Below are 21,718 nucleotides of genomic sequence, written 5' to 3'. Positions count from 1 at the left end.
CTACAGAAAGTCTTTCCCAATTCCTCTTAATTGCAGTGTCTTCCCCTCCTTCATTATTTCTTATTTATATTGTTTGTATATATTTGTTTGATTGTTGTTATCCCCTTTAGATGCTGAGTTCCTCAAAGGGACTATCTTTTGCCTCTCTGTATTTCTAGTGCTTAGTTCAGAGTCTAGCACATAGTAGGAAGTTAATAAATGTTTATTATTTATTTTTATACCTGTAGACTTAAAAGGTGTCAATATTATATTTAGTTAAGTTTCAAGCAAGACAGCTGCAGTCTATGCAACCTTCTCAGAGTTTCCCAGAAACAATCCCCAGTGTCATGAACCTTCAACCAGTTGTTGAATTTTCTATTAACAAGAATTCACTAGGGAAAACCTTTTAAAAGAGACCTTATAAAAAGCAAACCACAAAAAAACAAGTTAACTCACAACCTAAAGCCTTTTCCTTATTTTTTTTAGAAAATAGAACAGAGAAAGATCATAGAGGAAATAATAAAAGTTATCAATATTAAAGAGAAATGTAACAAAATGAAATCATATTGAAAAAGCAGTTAAAAGAAAGTGGGGTGAATTAAAGTTGCAGGATTAAAACAGAATGCCCTGAAATTCCTTTATTCACAATCTGGTTAATTGAGAATTCTGGGATTTTGCCTCTACTCGCTTCTCTCAACCACTGTTTATTCATTGGATTTTGGCACAGACATCACGCTAACACATACAAAGTCATTTAATAGATGTGTTCTGTTTATGGAAACATTTGTAGCCAAAATTCAGCACATTTCTTTTTTTCTTTCTTTCATTCTGCCTTCTTTCGTTCTCTAGTTTTTCTTTTTTGCCTTCCTTTTCTATCTTTATCTTGTCTTTTTCTTTGCCTTCCATCCTTTTTCCTTCCTTCTTTCATTTTTTCCTTCCTTCAATCCTTCCTTCCTCCATGGTCATAAATCAGTAAAATTTCCATTCTCCTGTGTTTGTTTATGATATCACCCTTTATGTTTAAATATTGTCTGGTTTTTACCTTAGTAATAATAATAATAAAGTTTGAGATGATAGTTTATGCCTTCCATAGTCACCGTAAGACTCAGAATACTCCTGGATATTATTCAAGTCCCAAGTTTTGTTTTTGTTTTTTTTTTAATGTAACACTTCATCAGAATTTCTACAAGTAATGTGCACCCTTTACTAACTTGATCATAGAAAACTATTTAGAAATACTTCTGCTACATTCTCAATTTGATCATTCTTTTGAATAGGAGGGGATCTGTAGCCTGAGTCCTGAGAATTAAAGAAAAGAAACAGAATGGGGATGGCATATACCACCTATAAAGAATAAGACATATTTTCAAATTTTCAGTCATTTAGGGAATATTTTTATTCCTTTAATGTTCTACTAAATGGAACTAAAGGGGTCCTGGAAATATATATAATACAACTGAAAGTAGCCAATAGACTTGAGAAAGGTGAAGGAAAAAAGATATGACATAAATAATATGACAATATTCTTTCAAAAGAACTAGAAATATCTCCCTTTGTACCTACTGTAAGAAGTAAGCTTTGGTAAACTTGAAATTCTATAACACTTTCCTTCTGATTCCATCTCAGAATCCAGTGATGGTTCTGAATAACTGTCTAAGAGGGGTCAAGGTTATTATATTATTAATAAAATGAATAAAAGTTTAAGTTTATTATTTGCTTTTAAGATGGTCTTCCTCTAAGTTTCCTTTCCAAAAGGCAAACAAAGGATTAGAAACATGATCTGTGAAATACCAAATCCTGAAAAAACAAATGGGGATAGAAAATAAACTCCTATAAAGCAACAGCACTTCTATATACTACCAATGAAGTCTAGCATGAAGAGATAGAAAGAGAAATTTTAAATAACTATAGAAAATATAAAATACTTGGGAGTCTACCTGCTAAGACAAACCCAGGAACTATATGAACAAAATTACAAAACACTTTTCACATAAAGACAGATCTAAAAAGCTGGAGAAATATTAATTCCTCCTAGGTATATTGAACCAATGTATTAAAGCAATTCTACCCAAACTAATTTATTTCTTTAGTGCCATATATCAATAAAACTAGCAAAAAAAATATTTTTATAGAGGCAAAAAAATAACAAAATTCAAATGGAAGAACAAAAGGTAATGAAAACCAAGGAAATCAATGGAAAAGATATGTAAAGGAAGGTAACCTAGCAATAGGTGATTTCAAACTATTACAAAGCAGTAACCATTCAAACAATTTGATACTGGCTAAGAAACAGATTGGTGGATTAGTAGAATAGATTAAGTACACAGTGCATAGTGATAGACACAGTAATCTAGTGTTTGATAAACCCAAAGATCCCAGCTTGGGGGGCAAGAATTCACTATTTGACAAAAATTTCTAGGAAAACTGGTAGAGCATTTTGCAGAAACTATGCTTAAACTATCATCTCAAACATTATTAATATTATTATTATTACTAAGGTAAAACCAGATAAGATTTAAACATAAAGGATTATTATATCATAAGCAAATCACAGGAAAATGGAAATTTTACTAATCAGGTCTATGAATAAGGATTTATGACCAAAGAAGAGATAGAGAGGATCAAGGGAAGTAAAATGGGACAATTTTGATTACACTGAAATTTTAAAAGGTTTAACACAAACAAAACCAATGTAGCCAAGATTAGAAAGAAAATAGGACACTGGAGAAAAAATATAAGTTTCTCTGATAAAGACCTCATTTCTCAAATATATGAAAGACAGGGTCAAATTTATAAAAATAAGAGCTATTCCCCAGTTAACAAAAGGTCAAAGGATATAACACAAAGTTTTCAGAGGAATAAATGAAAGCCATACATATATATGGTCATGCTTTTAAAAATGTTCTAAATCCCTACTGACTAGAGAAATATATAAATTCTAATTTTTTTAATTTAAAAAAACCCACTTGATGAAAATTGTTATCACCTGCAAACTGAAGCACAATTTTTTCAAATAATTTTCTTGAGTTGTTTTCAGCATGCCTAATCTGGAAATATTTTTTCATGATTTCATATACATAAATAATATCACATTTCTTGCTTTCTTCAAGCATGGGGTAGGAGTTAGAGAAAAGGTGAAATTATTTGGAAAATACTGTCAAAAATAAATTTAAAAATCAAACATATATATATATACATGCATATATAGATATATACATACACACATGCATATGCAAGGGTAAAAATAATAACAAAATTCATATGAAAGAATAAACAGTCAAGAAAAACATCCCAGCAATTTTTGTCAAATAGTGAGTTATTATCCACAAAGCTAGGATATTTGTGTGTGTGTGTGCATATATATTTTTCCATTTATTTTGGACATTGTATATGATAATTTTAACATATTTTGAACAGTGTATATGACAGGAGTGTTGGCCATCTCAGCAGACAAAAGGCTGATGGCAAAGAATGATTGCAGAGAGCAGTGCCATTTAATTCACCTGCTTTGAGAATTACCAAGGCTTCATAACAATTTATACCATTAGCCGCTGGCTAGTGGGATATGACAACTTTGAAGGTACATTAAAAGGTATGTATGTGTTTATTCTCAATATACAAAAGACTCAGCACTGAATCTAAGAGCAGTAGGAGTGGCATCCTAAGGGAGAGAAGTGTGTAAAAGGGATTCATCCAACCTAACCTAACTGAGGAGGTGTGAAATAGAGAAATCTTCTAGATAGGTAAATGAATAGCTAACTATGGGGCTCTTCCAGGATGCAACTGAAGATGTGTTGATTAGCCCGTGATTCTCAACATAAGAGAGTGATAAAAATGCCCAAAGCAGTTCACATGTCTACCCTGGTGGCAACCAAGAACAGGACAAAACTTTAGCAGCTGGCAACCACGGAGAGTGGCAGAATAGCAAATGAGAGGCTGCCAGGACAGAAGGCAAAGGTTGGAGAGGTTAGTGTCACTGTCATGGAGGACAACGACAGAAGACAGAGTTTGTGTAGATAATGGCTACCAATGCAGAGAAAGATAGAAAAGTGGTCAGCTTACTAGCTTTGGCAGAAGTAGAACAGAGCAGAGACAAGATACGACAAGGACATTAACCCTTCTGTATATGGGAGGGATGGGATGAGGGAAGGAAACTGATTCTACCGATTGATTTCTCCATTATTGATTTTGCTAATCTATCCAAAATCTATGCTTTTTATCCTATTTGTGGTTCCCTGTCTACTTTGTTGGTAGAGACTGAACTGGATGGAGAAGAACGCTGAGCATCACCTCCATAGTGAAATCAGGTGTAATCGATGTCTCACTCAATTCTGCAGTCCCATTGCTAGTACAATGGATTATATTCGGTTAATGCTGAGTATGTTCTTCCAGTTTCTACTAATAGACCATTCAAGAACCATTAATCAAAAAAAACAAAATGTTTAACTAGGACAGAATATCAGAGTAAATAATAGAGGGAGGGGGAGACAATCACATCAGTCTTCCATACACAAATGAATATAATCTCCCATAGACTCAGGCACTCATAAAGAAAGTAGCTTCATCTCTGGGAACACAGGCTCTAACATGAGGAAAAACTTTAGTCTTAATTCTTTCTTCCTTGTATTTTGGCTAAAGAATATCTCCTTCAACACAAACTGTTCTCTCCACAGATATCTATGTTTTCTTAATGGCCTAATCTAATGGGAAAAGCTGCTCTTCATTGTTCTAGAATTCTCTGCAGCCTTTAACACTGTCAGTCATGCTCTTCTCCTTCACATTCTCTTCTCTCCAGATTTCCATGACACTACTCCCTCCTGGTCCTTCTCCAGCTGATCTGCAACTTTTGACTCTGGGTTTTTTTACTGGTTGTCCTGCATGCCTAGGATTCTCTCCTTCCCCATCGCTGCCTGCTGGCTTTCTCTGGTTTTTGTCAAATATCAGCTAAAATCCCAGCTTCTACAATAATATTTTCCTGATCCTTCTTAATTCTATTGTCTTCCCTCTACTGATTATTTCCAATTTAATTTATATATATATATATATATATATATATTGTGTTTTTACATAGTGGTAAGCATGTTGTGTCCCCCATTAGATTATAAGATCCTTGAGAAAGAATGCTTTTTTATGTGGCAAAGTTGGGACATTAATGCATTGCTGGTGGAGTTGTGAATTGATCCAACCATTCTGGAGGGCAATTTGGAACTATGCCCAAAGGGTGATAAAAGTCTGCCCTTTGATCCAGCCATAGCACTGCTGGGTCTGTACCCCAAAGAGATCATGAGGAAAAAGACTTGTACAAGAATATTCATAGCTGCGCTCTTTGTGGTAGCAAAAAATTGGAAACTGAGCCATTCCCTTCAATTGGGGAATGGCTGAACAAATTGTGGTACAATGTGGTGATGGAATATTATTGTGCTAAAAGGAATAATAAAGTGGAGGAATTCCACGTGAACTGGAACAACCTCCAGGAAGTGATGCAGAGCAAAAGGAGCAGAACCAGGAGAACATTATACACAGAGACTGATACACTGTGGTATAATTGAATGTAACAGACTTCTCTACTAGCAGCAATGAAATGATCCTGGACAATTCTGAGGGACTTATGAGAAAGAACACTATCCACATCCAGAGGAAGAACTGTGGGAGCAGAAATGCAGAAGAAAAACAACTGCTTGATCACATGGGTTGATGGGGATATGACTAGGGATGTAGACTTTAAATGATCACCCTAATACAATTATCAATAAATATGGAAATAGATCTTAATCAATGACACATGTAAAACCCAGGGGAATTGTGTGTTGGCTGGGGGGGTGGAGGAGGGGAGGGAAAGAATATGAATCATGTAAGCATAAAAAATATTCTAAATTAATTAAATAAAAATTTTCAATTAAAAAAAGAATGCTTTTTTTTGCCTTTCCTTGTATCCCCAGCATCTAGCATGGTACCTAGCACATAGTACACATGCTTATTAAATATTAATTGACTGATTGCCCTAGTGGTTCTGCCTCTCACTGCCCCTTGGCATGGTCCTGGCCTCCAATGCCTCTTGGGTCCACTGTATATTCACTATCAGTAAAACAGGGAATATCACTACTCTGTTCCTCTACTATCTTGAAGCACTTATGAATGTGCTAAATTTTCACTTTTTGCTGTCATTCTCTCCCCTTCTCTGCTGCTCTGTCACTGGTCCTTTGGCTTTTTTAGCTAGATTCTGCCAAGTTCCTGCTTCCCACCACTGCTTCTGTATTGGTGAAGTCCTCTTGCCTAGATATAAGCCACTTGTCTCACTCTAATCCATCTTCATATCTGTAACTTTTTTGAAATGCCAAATAATTTATTCTCAGTATTGAGAGGGAAGTGCTACCAAGACATTGTTTACTGAGTGTCCATGATCTGTGTTCAAGATCCCAACACTTGAGGGTCTCTGAGATCAAAAGGCATTTGTACTGGATGGCCAAGAGATAGTTTTATGCTTCCATTCATAAATTCTGCCCTTTGGCATAGGCTCTTCTGATAAACATTCGTAGAAAACTCCTAGACCTCATTCATCATCAAGCTAGGATTAGCAGGATAATGGGGCTTTACACTTGCTGAGGTCATAGAAGATGGAGGTCCCCACACGTTAAGAATCAAGGCTGGAAGTTGCTGCTGACCCAGCAGAGAAGTGCTAGGGAGCCAGGGTCCCTGGTGCTCTAGCCCAAGGTGGGCTTAGCTGCTTTGAACTTGGAATTTGGTGGAACCAAGCTACATAGAAACTGAATTCAGCTATGAATCTAACCCTCCTTCCCTCCAAAGAGAGATGATGTGAAAGCTGTATCTTATGGGATGGAGAGATGTTTACCTACTTATTGTCCTTATCCCTTTGAATATCTTTAAATATTCCTTTGTTGAAACAAAGCTATTAAGTGGATAAATGGAACTGTGTTAGAAATTGAAGGAATACGAATGGTGGGTGCCCAAGGCAGTGGGAGAGATTAGACACCCCCATAAATTCTCTTGGTACTGGGAGGTGAAAACTCTCAGAGTGGGGCCTTGGTAACACCCAAAAGAGCTCTGTCACACAGCTTAGAATGGTACTATAATGTGACTCCTCAGTTCTTAAATTGTCATGATTGAAAGAGTTGGGAAGTTGGATAGAAGGATTAAAGGAGGCAATGCTAGAGAAAAAGAGAATTTTTAAAAGTAAGGAAGGGGGCAGCTGGGTGGCTCAGTGGATTGAGAACCAGGCCTAGAAATGGGAGGTCCTGGGTTCAAATCTGGCCTCAGACACTTCCTATCTGTGTGACCCTGGGCAAGTCACTTGACCCCCCATTATCTAGCCCTTACCTTACCACTCTTCTGCCTTGGAGAATACTAAGATGGAAGGTAAGGGTTTAAAAAATAAAAAATAAAAGTAAGGAAGATAAAAATGGGTAAGACAGAGAATTCCTTGTGTGTATTAACTCCCTAAACACCAAGAAAGCTGGGGAAGGTGCAATTACAAGAAAAAAAAATGATGAGTTCCAAGGGTAAGGCAAAAACTGCTTTGCAAGATGTCAGTTGATCTTCAGAGCATGGCTGAATTAGACCCCAGATGAAGGTCTTTAATAGCTAAGGGAATCAAAGGTATGGAAATACAGAAAATATAGTCTATATGTGTATTAAGGAAGTTGATTATCTGTAGCATGCTTAGAGGATTAAAGGGAGATCCAAAGATAAATCCTGGCAAAGACCAGGCAAACTAATAAATAACCAATAAGTAGCCCCAATTTCTACAATGGATGGTTGGATGATATAATAGTAAGGAAAGAATTAACTAGCTTTGTTGATTACAGTATTTCTTTGGTAGTAAGAAGTTTGAGAATAACTTGTCTATGTACATTAAATTAGATCTCATTTAAAAATCTGCACCATGTTTTAATTTAGAAATACAACCTGATATAACAAATGGCCCTAGTACACACACTTCCCTTTCCACTGAAGGTGCCAACTAATTTTTTTAAATGGAAAATTCAACTTGCCACAGTTTGTTGCATGGTAAAGTCAAATTAATTTCACTACAGGGACTTAAGCCCAGTAAGCAAACCCTGGAAATTCTGAGATCAGAATTCTAAAAGGAAGAGAGCTAAAGAGCCCCACAGATGGTTGGAAGGATTGGATGAAGGTCACAACTGAAAATTAATGACAGAACTAAGATTTTATGCTCATTATCCATCTTACAAAATCCATCATCTGGTGATTGACCAAACTGATAAAGAAGAGAACAATTCATTGTCTTACTCTCAGAACAAAGATGCTTCAACCACTGGCCCTTTTATATAACCTTCCACCTAGAAATAAAAAGTTGGGTTTGACTTATTCCTCAACTCAGAGTTTCTTTTAAAAGCATTAGAATTTCACTCATTTTTCCCTTATTAGGATTTCTCTTGATAGGATCTGATTCATATCTGACTCTTTGCACATGCAATAAAATGGAAAGCACCTTAGCTCCCTTACAAGTTTTTAGAATAACATGATATTCAATATAGAGAAGGCTTTAATCTGATAAAAAAACAGCTATTAGCAAGGAACACAAATCTTCCTTCTTTTAAGTATCTGTACCCTGTAAGGATAATTTTAGGGTTGTGACCTAATCTAAATTAATTTTGGTCACCAGGGAATATTCCAAATAAAATACCCAAGTCAGTTTGGAAATTTATGGTGCTTTAATTAATAAATATAGAGGGAAGGAATTAAGGAGAAGGGAGAGGGAAAAGGGGTAGGAATTCTCCCACCTGGCCTGTGCCAGGGGGAGTTCAAAGTCCTCCGCCATGAGGTCCCTGAAGAAGATTAGTGGCTTTTTAAGAGGATAGTGTTTGGAAGGTAAAGAAGAAAGAATCAGCCTAAACTCCAAGAGAACTCAGAGAAGATGTCACACCTGAACTAGGCTACTCAGTTTCCTCCAGTATGGTATCAAGGAAAACTCACCCCTAAACCCGGACAATAGCAGCCGCCACCCAAGATGCTGAAACACTCAGCATGCTCCGCCAGCCACCCCTCTGCCACCAAAGAGGCCGGAAAGAGGAAGTGACATGAAATATATAGACGGTTTTTACATCACTTTCCTGCATTTCACATGTACCAATGGTAGCTTAAGCTTGACTTAGGACAGCCCAGGGGTCTCTCAGTTGTTTCTGATTTGTCATTTGCTAGCACATGTCTGTCATAGGCCATCCTCCTAAATACTTAATCCTGAAGTATGGGTGTAGACATTCCTGTTTTTGTTAGACTAAGTAGGGTGGAGTAATCTAAAGTTCACAAACCCAAGGGTAAGATAACAATCCTCCAGACTACAGCACTAGTCTAGATGGCCTTCCCTCAAAGAGGAGAATGATTCACTTTACTGTAATATTTGCAGTGGTTCAGAACAAAATGTCTCTAAGGAATGCCTCTGTGTGTGTATGTGTGTGTGTGTGTGTGTGTGTGTGTGTATCACAATAAACTGAATCATAGGAATTGCTTTCCCACTGCATATAAAAGTTTTATTTACACTATACTATAGTCTAGTAAGTATAGAATAGTATTATATGTAAAAAAAAGGATAAGCCTTAATTGCATTGCTAAAAATTGCTCACCAACCTGAACCTTCAGCAAGTCATAATCTTTTTGCTAGTAAAGGGTCTTGTCTTGACTGATAGGAGAGGTGGTTGCTGAAGTTTGGAGTGGCCATGGCAATTTCTTAAAATAAGGTAACAGTGAAGTTTCCTGCTTTGATCCATTCTTACTTTCACAAAATATCCCTCTGTAGCATCAAATAGCATATCTAGATAGAATTTTACCCACAGTAGAGTTTCCTTCAGAATTGATGTCAGTACTCTCAAGCCTTGCCACTCCTTTATCAACTAAGTTTATGTAAAATTCTTGAATATTGTTGTCACTGTTGTGTATTAGGAAATGCCCAATGAGAAGGCAAGAGATGGGGGACAATATTTATTGTTTCCCTGGGTTCATGCCTAGGTATTATTCATGTATCCCAAAACAATTATAATAGTATCATCAAAAATTGCTGATAACAGACTGCTAGAAAAGATATAATAATAGTGGAGTAGTATGAAATATAGTAAAAATAACCCAACAAAGTGTCACAGAAATAGGGTGTGAGCCCAAGGTATTGAAAAAAAAACATGGTGCCTATAGAATTGCTCTACCCAGGTTTGCCATAAACCTTCTATTTGTGAAAAAATGCATTATCTGTGAAATTCAATAGAGTAAAATAAAGAATGTTTATATATGGGTGTGCATATGTAAGCATGTGTATATTTGTGTGTATTTTACATATAACATACACATAATAAATATATGATGTTAAAAATCACAACCCATCTATACCCACTTCTTCTGTGCAGCTCCTGTCCATGTCCACTACTAATTCTGTCTGGGGACTCTACCCAATATTGTAGAGGCCAGGTTCTAGTTCTCTTGACATTGTGTTGATACTAGTGAAACACGTGTCACTCATATCCTGAAACCCAGGGGAAATCTGACACTTCCATCTGCTTTCAGGAACTTTTGGTGTGGTTTACACAGCTATTTGAATTGGCTTATGGAGAGAACTGGTGTCCTTACTTAAACAAAACCCACAAATCATATTAGATTGACCCTGTTTACCCCCCTTCACTGAGTTCGGTGGGGGTGAATTTTTTGATTATTTCCAAAATTCAAATTCACCTTCAAGGACTATAGATTTATTGACAGAAAGAATATTGTAAAGGAAAAAAGATGGGCTCTGGAGGCAATTCAAAAAAATCCCCAAATGACTCAGAACAGCACTAAAATGAATGTAGTTCCCATGATTACACTTAGGTGGAACAAAAATGATAAATGGTTTATTAACTGTAAAAACTATCAATGCTCTGGTCATAGGGTATTGTTTCAAATTATTTTACAGAAACAATGAGGTTTTTGCAGACCAAAATATAACATTAAAGCAATCAGGCTGTGCTAGTAACAATGGTACAGTAGAAAGCCATGCATCAAGAAAAGTCTTGTTCCACCCCCCCCCACACACACACCCTTATCATTTCTGTGTGACCCAAAGGAAGTCACATAATGTCTCTGAACCTCAAAAAGGTTTAATATATGTAGGACCTAATTCATAGGGTTCTTATGAGGCTCAAATGAAAACTGCTATATAAATAGATTTCCAAAGATAAATAAATGTCAGTTATCATTATTAGTTGATGAGATCTGCATATAGACATTATATGCATTAATGTAAGTTATGACATTTCTATTTAAAAAACAATCTGTTTAAAAGATCAATATCATTTCCTTATAACGCCAGACTTTCTATAGCCCAAAGCTCTTCAATAAAATCTAAATTCCTTTATATTTGTTGCTATTATTAATTTTGGCACATTATAGAGATAGAGAGGAAGGTAATTTCTTTTGTTCAACTCTAGACAATCATCATCCTAAAATATTCCCTTTACTGCTGAGCTTGGTAAGAGTTTTTCTAGTAGAAGTCACTTTAATGTGACATTTGAAGTAATTCATGGTTCACCTACCAAAAATAATAAATGGCTTATTAACTGTAAAAACTATCAATACTCTGGCATTAGGGTATTGTTTCAAATTATTTTATAGAAACAATGAGGGTTTTGCAGACCAAAATATAACATTAAAGCAATCAGGCTTTGCTAGTAACAGATACTTAAAACAAAGAGCAGGATTTGAAGCCTAGAAGCTTGGGAACTCTGACCTTGGCTCCTTAACTCACCTGATGTTTTGGCTCGAGCTCAGATAAACTTGAGAGCGTCTTAGTAAAAATGATAGAACTCAGGAGAGATGGCTAGAGAACCAGGGCTGAAGACAGGACATCCTTGATTCAAATCTGGCCTCACAAACTTGTGAGACTCTGGGCAAGTTACTTAACCCCAATTGCTTAGCCCTGGCTGCTTTTCTGCATTGGAACTAGTGTGCAAGTCCACAACAAAAGGTAAGGGTTTAAAAAAAGTGATGAAGCTGACAAAGGGATCAAAAAGGAAAAAAAAAACTATCTTGGCCAAGGGGCAGCTAGGTGGTTCAATGGGTATAGAGTCAACTCATGTTTAGCCTCAGGGATTTACTAGATGTGTGACCCTAGGCAAGCCACTTAACCCTGTTTGCCTCTGTTCCTTATCTGCAAAATGGCAGACCACTCTAGTATCTTTGCCATGGAAACACCAAATGGGATCACTTGAAAGTTGGACAGGACTGAACAACACAGTCTTGGCTTAGGGACACTCTGATCACTTTTTTAGGGGAAAAGGGTGAGATTTATCAATGAGAGGTTCTAAATACTATACCCTAGCAGACAGAAGCTGAGATGGCTTATGTGGCCCTAAAAGAAATGAGCCCTAAATATAATGGTAGGGAACGATGCCCAGGAAAGATGCCCAAACCAGCAAAGAAATGCACAGGCAGAACTTGCACTCAATAAAGGTATTGAACCCAGGAAGAAGCTGGCTCAGTGATGTCAGATGTATGAATGATGGCTGATCCCTGCCCATGCTTGCTCCCTGCTATGGGTCTATATTGATGGGAACTCTACCCTAGGTTTATAGGGAGAATGTTCTATTGTAAATCTCACTATATACTTCATTAAATGCTTTGAATTAATTGTCCCCTATGGCTAAATAAAAAAGTCAGCATAACAATAGGGATTGTGAGCTCTCATTATGAGTGGAGATGGACCCCATGGTGTCTGAGGTAGCTATTCAGGGGACCCACTGTGTAAAGGAAGGGTACCACAGATGTTACACTTCTATAACTCAGTTTAATTCACTAAGCATTTAATGAACATGTATTAGATCCTCCAGATACAACTATGAAAATGAGATGGTCTCTGGCCTAAAAAGAGGGATCAATTCTAATAGAAACAAAAAAGCCTTTGTCTCATTTTGGGGGTTGGGGGGTCGGGGTCACTGGGCAAAGCAGTATTCTGGTTGGCATATAATGAAGGAACTAATAACTCAGCTTCAAAAAGAGAACCCTAAAACCAATTTGGTTTCTTTAATTAAGGAAATGGCCTGGAGATACATGATCCAAAGGAGAATGATAGCATGCACATAAACTTAAGATTCTTTTTTCTAATGTGTTTTGGCTCATTTTAGCATATTTACCAATAAATTGGGGTACACATTGAACCATCCAGTAAAATGCATGAAGCTAAACTATAAAAGAAGAGTGGAGAGTGTGGCCCACAGCCACTGAATCCTAGAATGACAGAACTGCAAAGATATCTATTCCAACCTCTTTGCCCATAAAGCATGAATAGCTAAGCACAGAAAATTTAGAATTGCCAAGATGCATTATCAAAATTGCCAAGTTAAATTTGGTTGCATAAAAGGCCCTGTTCTCAAAATATCCCAAAGCAAGGAGCCACAGAGCATTCCAATTCTGAATCCTTAACAACTCTCCACACAAATTCCAATGGCAAATTAGACCACAACTGCCAACTAAAGAAACCAGAAAGAAAAGAAAATACTTTCTTGGTCCAAATATAAGGCGAAGTTTGGGCTTCTTAAAAAGATAATAATAAAATACTGGTCCCCTTATATTTTTGATAACGTTAGGCAGGAGAGACTCAAGAGTTTTGAGAATGGAGGGCACAGGAGGGTAATCATAGCTTCCTCTGTAGTGATGACTGCTCATTTCCATAGCAACCGCTCCCAATGCACCATGTGTAGGGCTGCTGTGAGATACCTCCCAAGAGGGAAGAGGAGGGAGAAAGAGCTTTGAGAGAGGGCAGGTGGCAAGGCTGTGAGAGTTTGGTGTCATCGTGTTAAATCTCCTGTTTAAGCCCATATTAAAGTTTCCATTATGGGATGCTTTATTCCAGAGGAGTCACCTGCTTTTTTACAGAGCAAGCTTTGCTGAGAGAAGCCACATGGTAAAAACAAACAAACAAAAACAAGCTGGGAGGAGGTTGCTAGGGGAACGGTGGTATCTAAAGAATGAGAAACAAAAGGGTTTGCCTCCAGAAGCAAAATACTCTGGAAAAGGAGATCTTTACAATGGATTGTCTGTTTCCCGAGAGTTTAGCACACTGCTTGACACATAGTATGCCCTTAATAAGCATTTGCTGTTGAACTAAAGACAAGGAATGCAAGAAGAGATTATGGGGTGGTTTGTTTGTTGTTAGTGGTGGTGGTTTTTAGGGGTGCTTTATCCTTATCAGTAACATTTGAGGTTCTTATAAGGTATATACTTTTGTATTTTCAAAAACTTCTCTTTGAAAAGTAAGATTACAAGAGCAGCTAGATGGATCAGCAGATAGAACATCAGGCCTAGAGATAGAAGGTCTGGGTTCAAAGCTGACCTCAGGCACTTCCTAGTGTATGACCCTGAGCAAGTCACTTAACCTCCATTGCCTAGCCCTTCCTCCCTTCTGCCTCAAAACCAATACTTAGTAGAGATTCTAAGACAGAAGGTAAAGGAAGAAGTGGAGGAAGAGGAAAGAAGAAGAAGAAGAAGAAGAACAAGAACAAGAACAAGAACAAGAAGAAGAAGAACAAGAACAAGAACAAGAACAAGAACAAGAACAAGAACAAGAAGAACAAGAAGAAGAACAAGAAGAACAAGAACAAGAAGAAGAACAAGAAGAAGAACAAGAAGAAGAAGAACAAGAACAAGAAGAAGAACAAGAACAAGAAGAACAAGAAGAAGAACAAGAACAAGAAGAACAAGAACAAGAACAAGAACAAGAAGATAATTACAACTTCATATTTGGGTCAATATTTTTTCAACACTCGAGTGTTTTAACTAGGTTTATCACTAACAATGTCGATTAAATTAAATTAAATGTCCTTTACCTATCAGTGAAGGAAAGAGCAAATGAACTAATCTCTTTCCCTCAAGACTTCATATGATGAAGTTTAGGTGTACCTACTCCTAACTCCTCATTGCTGTATTTGTGAATAGCAAAAAAAAAAAGGCAAAACACCTTTTCTGAATCACTGGCATGGAGATGGGCAGAGGGGGAGAAAGGAAGAAGATCTTGCTCTTCTTTAATGAGCATATAAAGGATAGCAAATAAAGGTTGCAGTACTTAAAATTCCCCCTGGAATTTTATCATGAATGAAAACATCAAGAGTGTTAGGAAAGGGAGGAAAATGTAATGCTGGTAACTTCAAAAAACATCAACCTAAAAAAATTGAGCCTTGGTCATTAAGATTTGAACCGCCCCCCCCCCAAAAAAAAAAAGGATAGCTACCATCATATAGTTTGGTGAAGGCTTTGAGCATTTGTCAACTATCCCAAACTCTTGGCTCTATGTCAGTACAAGTAGCATTCTTGTTACTAATGCAGAATTACTACCACCACAGAGACCATTTAAGCATGCTTGCAAGTTGAGTTGCATTCGTAAAAGACCAGCAAGTGAAGTGACCTTATTTCATTGAATGTCATGTAAGCAGGTGAGTATAAGGTGGTAGGGGGAGGCAACCAGGCATGAAAAATCTCTATAACCTTATTTTATCTTGGTTTGTATTAACAGTGTAAGAGATGGACCTGAGATTGAGAGAGAACCTAGAAACTGAATAATAGGTGATTTTAAATATCTAAATGCAAGGTCAAGAAAAATATGTGAGTGGCCATCAAGTGAGGGCATTTCCTCCCATATCTAGATATTTTTATTGAATCGATGTTTTTACTTCCTGTTCTCAACGCATGCAGGATTGGTGTACACTGTTCAGCAGCTGCCCTGCTTTATCTTGGGAGGTGTCTGCCCTTCTGCAGGAGAGTGACATTACCCCTGGGAATAATAAACTCATCTAACTGACTTTTTCCAGAAACCACAGACTTCAAAAGGGATTCAAGCCATGGAAGGGCTCCCTAGGATTGCCCTGGAAAGCCAGCATTTGGTCAGAAAGTTTGTAAGGTGCTATAAGGCCTTTGGGGACAATAAGAATGAGCTATATAAATTCAAGCCATGAACTGATTGTTCCATTAGGACTTGAGACAGTCTTTCAAAGGAATAAAGGAATCTGCTCCGATGATGGAATCCATCAGGCATGTGACCCGGATCATGGCAGGGCACTGGAAAAGAAACATCTTTCGAATCCACTTAATTTGTATTTTTCCAACTGAGAAACTAGGTGGTTGATCCATAGGAACAAAAGATGTCTAAAAGTACATTATTTCACCGTTGTGGAGTTATAGCCACTCAGAACTGAAATAGACATTGTCTAATCTCCAATGATTTGCCCCAAGTTTCTTAAAATTCTTCTTGCCTCAAGACAAAGAAAGAAAATCATGTGGAGAAGATGATGATTTATTAATCTAATAATGATTCACATTTATAAGCTTATAAAGCATTTTTTCCAAGTATAAGTTAAGAAATATTTAGTATCCCTAGAGAAACTAATAAGATAAAGATACTTGGGTATGTTTGACTTGGAGAAGAGAAGAAAAGATTTAGGAGGGAAATAATGATTTCTATTTTTGAATATTTAAAGAAATGCCAGATAGAAGACAAATTAGACTTGTACTTCTTGATGCCAAAGGGAAAAACTGGTATTGATAAAATAGAAGAAGGGACAGCTGGGTGGCTCAGTGGATAGAGACCCAGGTCTGGAGATGAGAGTTACAGGGTTCAAATCTAGTCTCGCTACCTGTATGACCCTAGGCAAGTCACTTAACCCCCCCTTCCTAGTCCTTATTGCTCTTCTGCCTTGGAACCAATATTTAGTATTGATTCTAAGACAGAAGATAAGACTTTAAAAAGAAATTAATTAAGATATATTGATTAATGATATTAAAAAAGAACACACATCATTATAAATATGCTTTGATATATATATACATGCATATATTCATATATATCTATATATATAAATAAAATAAGCATTATTTGATGTATCACTTACTTGGATAGTAAGGCTCTTAGAAGATCATCGGCCACAGGCATTCTAAAGGACTTGCAGAGAGTCCTGATAGCTGAACTGGGCAACAGTCCTGTTCTGCAGGAAATACAAATAAAATGGATAATGCATCTTTGTTTGCTTTTTGTAACAATCAAATAATAAAATGTGGATTTGTCCTAAAATGTGGTTTTTGAAGAAGTCTTGTGAAAACTGGAATTAGGAATTAATAAAATGAAAAATAATCATATTACATTTCATCAAATTTTTCCACTAAAAAATAGCTGAATTCTAACCTCACAATGACTTCTTCAACCGCATTTGGAATTCTTTGTTATTGGCAGCACAGACTACTAAAGTTGTAGACACAAGAATGGCTCTATGTAATCTGCCCTCTTAACCACTAATAAGGTAAATGTGTGGAACTATCTATAAATCTGACAATCAATTGAGAAACTAGCATTACAAAACTCAAAGTTTTTTCCTAGTGTTTTTTTTGGAACTGATCCCATAAAACCTGGAAGCCAGTGATGCCCACTTTATATTTTTTCAGAGGGCTTAACCAATGCAACAAATTGATCAGTTTCTATTAAAATGACCAGGAATAGAGAGATCCATGGATAAAGTGGAGCCAATGAGGAATGAAGACTTTTTTTTTGTAATTAATATGCTGAGATGGGAAGCAACAACAACAACAAAAAAAAAATTTCTCTTTTCTGACCCAAATGGGAAGATACCAAATTTTGTAGAGAAAAAGGTAGATTTATATAATTTACAAGGAAGGCTTTAGACAAGCTCTTGATGCCTTGAATATATTTCTTGCTAACTGAGTAACACTGAAGTTTTGTTATTATATTCAAATTCAAACCACACAGAAACATAAACTCTTTTTTAAAAAAAACCCTTATCTCCCATCTTAGAAACAATTCTGTGTATTGTTTCTAAGGCAGAAGAGTGATAAGGGCTAGGCAAAAGGGGTTTAGTCACTTGCCCAGGATTACACAGCAAGAAAGTGTCTGAAGTCAAATCTGAACTCAGGACCTCTAGTCCTGGTATTCAATACAGACGGCCACCTAGCTGTCCCCAGAACATAAACTCTTAATTTGCTCTCTCTAATTTCAAAGAAAATTTATACAGAATTTAACAGCGAAGTGTTCCTTCTAACATGGTCATTACTTAGCATAAAATCATATTAAAAGGTAGCAAATGTCATACTGCTTAATATTGTTAAAATCTTAGCTCATCAAGTAACTTATAAGAGTGTTGGCAATAGATAAAGAGAAAATTCAAGGGGAAGAACAAGTTTCCCTTGAAGTCAAAGTATTTTATCAGCAAACACAAACTCAGGAATCTGATCAAAGCATAAACTCTTTAATAAACTCTCCTTTCAGTTACAATGTAAAAAAAAAATCTTATAAATGCCTTTCTCATTTAGGTTCAAAGAAGCTTAAATTTTAATGAACATGGATAAAATATCCAAAGACTTACTTGGCCTGATCCTTGTATATGCACATAGCAATCATTTTGTCAAAAATCTCAAAGGCGTTTTTCTTCAAGTGATCTTGAGCGAGTGAAAGAAAGAAAGTAAATTCACTATCAGAGTCTTCTCTGACACTATAGAAACGTCCAATAGTCATAATCTCATGCTCGGTGAATTTTTTATTTGTTATATTTAACATTACAGCTCTGTAAAGAAAATTGGAAATGGATTCAGAAAATATTTTTTAAAATAACACTTTTACTTACTACTTACTTTTTATCAAACATGACTTCATTTCTTTGAGACAATAAAAATAGAGATTTGGGGTTTTGTACTTTGAAAATGTTTTTGCTATCATAATGAAGGCACACATTTATCAGAAGAGTAATAGATTCTTTGACTTACACAGTTAAATGGAAGAAAGGTGATTATTTTTGTTCTATCTCTTCCTTCATCCATTTTGGGGCATCCGAAATCACTTCTATTTTTTTTAAAACCCTTACCTTCCATCTTAGAATCAATGCTGTCTTTTGGTTCCATGGTCTATTATATAATATGGTTCTTATTATATATTGTATATATTATATAATATGGCCTAAATTTCCAGATCATCTATGATTTTCCTAAAATCTAACACCTAACACTGAACACTCTACTCTAGGTTTGGTCTAAGTAGGGCATAGAACAGAAGGATTTCTGCTGCCATTGTTTTAGAAATTATTCCACTTTTAATATGGCATGTTCAATTCAATTTGGCTTCTATGGAAATGAATTTAATTTAAACTGGAGTAGAGGATGGAATGTTTAGCTTCACTTGATTTGATCTCTTAAGATATTTTGGATTATGACTGCTATACAATGTATTAGCTTTCTTTCCCAGATTTGTATCACTGGGAAAGATGATAAGCTTTATCAAAATGTAACTTTATTTTGTCAACAATAAATTAGTTGATCAACACAAGGTCAAGGACAAAAACCTGGGATACTTCACTAGAATCTTTATATCAATCCCATTAATAACTATTTTTTGAATTCTGTTACTAAGAATCATTTAGGAATCCACTATTTTTAATCTTTTAACTCTGTCCTGTCCACAAGGATAAAATTATTCTGTCAAAAACTTTGCTATAGTATATTATGCATTTCCAATCTATCAGTTGATTTATCTTTAAAAAAATTGACACCTGAGTTTGTTTGTCATGGTCTGTTCTTAGTTCAAAAAAATAAAAAGAAACTAAAACCTGGTGGGTTTGTGAAGAATGCTTTCCTTTCGAACTGGTCACAAACCCACTACTTTCACATAAGGTTCCAGAATTTTTCCAGGAATTAAAGTCATGCTTAGCAATTTATAGTTTTAACACTATTGAACACCTCCATGATGCTTACTGTGTTCCAGGTACTGTGTTGAGTTCTTTACAACTATTATCACATTTATTATCTCCACTTTTCAGATAAAGAAACTGAAGGAAACAGAGGTTACGACTCTAGTTTATTCAATGACCTAGAATGCAATTTATATATATATATATAAAATTATATAATTTATAAAAATGTAAATTATATAATGTAAATTATATAATTTATAAAAATGTAAATTATATAATTATATATATAAAAGAATACAAGTATTCTTAATTATATTCAGATTCTCCCCTGTTAATCATTTTCATCTTTTCTAATCCAAAAATCATCCTCTTTAGAAGAGAAAACCATTAAGAGTTGAAAAGTCCAGAAGATTTTTCACCACACAGAGAATGGTCCTCTCCTTTCTTCTGTCTGGGTAGGGGCTGACTGAAACACTCAATCATTTTACTAAACTTAAAGTAACTTTGTTAATGGGAAGGGGGGATACTTCAATTGAATCAATGGCATTAAACAAGTTGAAAAACATACTTAATCAATTTGGAAAGAGAGAAAGCTGTGGAATGAAATGAAATGATGTATTGGAATTGGCTTACATGACTCAATCATGCCCTGTGAAACTTGTATAAAATAACAAGCTAATATGGAATCCAGAAGTTGAGTGGCAGGTCATCTCAGTGGTAGAAGCTGTTGCAGCCAAATCACTGAAAAAGAACCCTTTAAAGAAAAGGAGAATATCCTCTGTCTTCCCCTTCGCACTATAAGGAGCTGATAACTTTGTAAACTTCAAAATGTTGGATGATTTTCAGTGTTTCATGGTTGTCCCAGTAAGATCCCCAAAAAGCAAAATGCTACCCTATATTAATTTATAATTAAAGTCTCTATTTCATTCAACTTATTGGTAATATTTTTGCATTTTTAGAGAGATATCTTAAACCATGAATTTTATTGATGGATCTCTTCTTGAGTCTTCAATCAGAAGATAAGAGAAAGAGATAGCAGGGTCCCCAAAATGTCTATCCCAAAGCCCTGGCTCTCACTAATAAATCTGGTTTTATACCAAATTTTGTCAAAGTACATAAAAAAGACTGAAAAATAAAAGCATGAATCTTCTTTAACCAATATGTTAAAAACAACAGATCAGGAGAGGGAACAATGGCATGAGATTGCTAAAGAAAAGAACTTCTTACAACAGTTAAAAAAAAAAGAAGGTGAGGACTAAAGGCAAGACAAGAGACTGAAAAAAATAAATGATTCCCCAAATCAAAAAGCCCAGCATTCTGTAGCCACCCAGTGTAGAGTCACATACTTTTATACCCCTCAATAATCTCAGAAAATATTGCTGCATATATAATAATTGATATTAATAAATATAATTTGGTCATCAAGAAAAAAATTGCACTCAATGCTTGATAACTAGCAAAAAGAAAGGCACAATAAAGATTAGAAAATATTTTCACCTATACTGGCTTAATTTTTAAAAACTATTATTGTGTTTATTTATCTAGAAAGTTCACATTACATTCACATTTGGGGATTAGCTTTTTCCCAAAAGAAGCTGAATGAAATTTGCTGAAACAGACAGGGTTAGAAGGAAAGATACCATCTTGGTCACAGATTTTTCACATAGTAATTTTTAGTGACAAAACTAGCTTAATGAAGAAAGATGAGATGGTGTGATAGAAAGAGCATTTGATTCTGAGTCCAAGAATCTGGGTTAACCTTGGTTCTGTGACTTATTACCTGAGCAAGGCACTTCACATCTATTTCCTGAAGGGAATTAACTAGAAATAGGATTGGATTAGATTCTATAATCCTCCAGATTTTCATCAACCACCAAACTTGAAAAAGCCCCTTGAGATACCCAAATTATAGCAGAAGTACAGTGGAGAAGAGAATTTAACTACAAAGCAAGGCAATATCCATTAGGGAGAGAATAGCTGAATAAATTTTGGTATAGAATGGAATAGAATATTATTGTGTCATTAAGAAATTATGATACAGATGATTTCAGAGAATCCTGGGA

General features: G+C 35.7%; 1 protein-coding gene across 3 annotated transcripts in view; it reads right to left on the bottom strand.

Moving 5' to 3' along the window:
• EFHC2 (EF-hand domain containing 2) overlaps positions 1-21,718 on the bottom strand; it is a 222,997-nt gene that overhangs the window by 28,079 nt on the left and 173,200 nt on the right. For all 3 annotated transcript variants that reach the window (XM_007493310.3, XM_007493311.3, XM_056826099.1), the window contains 2 exons: positions 18,339-18,536; positions 16,857-16,949 (listed from right to left, as the gene is read on the bottom strand). In XM_007493310.3, coding sequence (XP_007493372.1) covers positions 16,857-16,949; positions 18,339-18,536 — 291 coding nt within the window. The remainder of the gene's footprint in view (positions 1-16,856; positions 16,950-18,338; positions 18,537-21,718) is intronic.

This window comes from Monodelphis domestica, chromosome 4 (assembly GCF_027887165.1).
Source record: "Monodelphis domestica isolate mMonDom1 chromosome 4, mMonDom1.pri, whole genome shotgun sequence".
Taxonomy (NCBI): domain Eukaryota; kingdom Metazoa; phylum Chordata; class Mammalia; order Didelphimorphia; family Didelphidae; genus Monodelphis; species Monodelphis domestica.
This window is presented reverse-complemented; position numbering and strand designations above follow the sequence as displayed.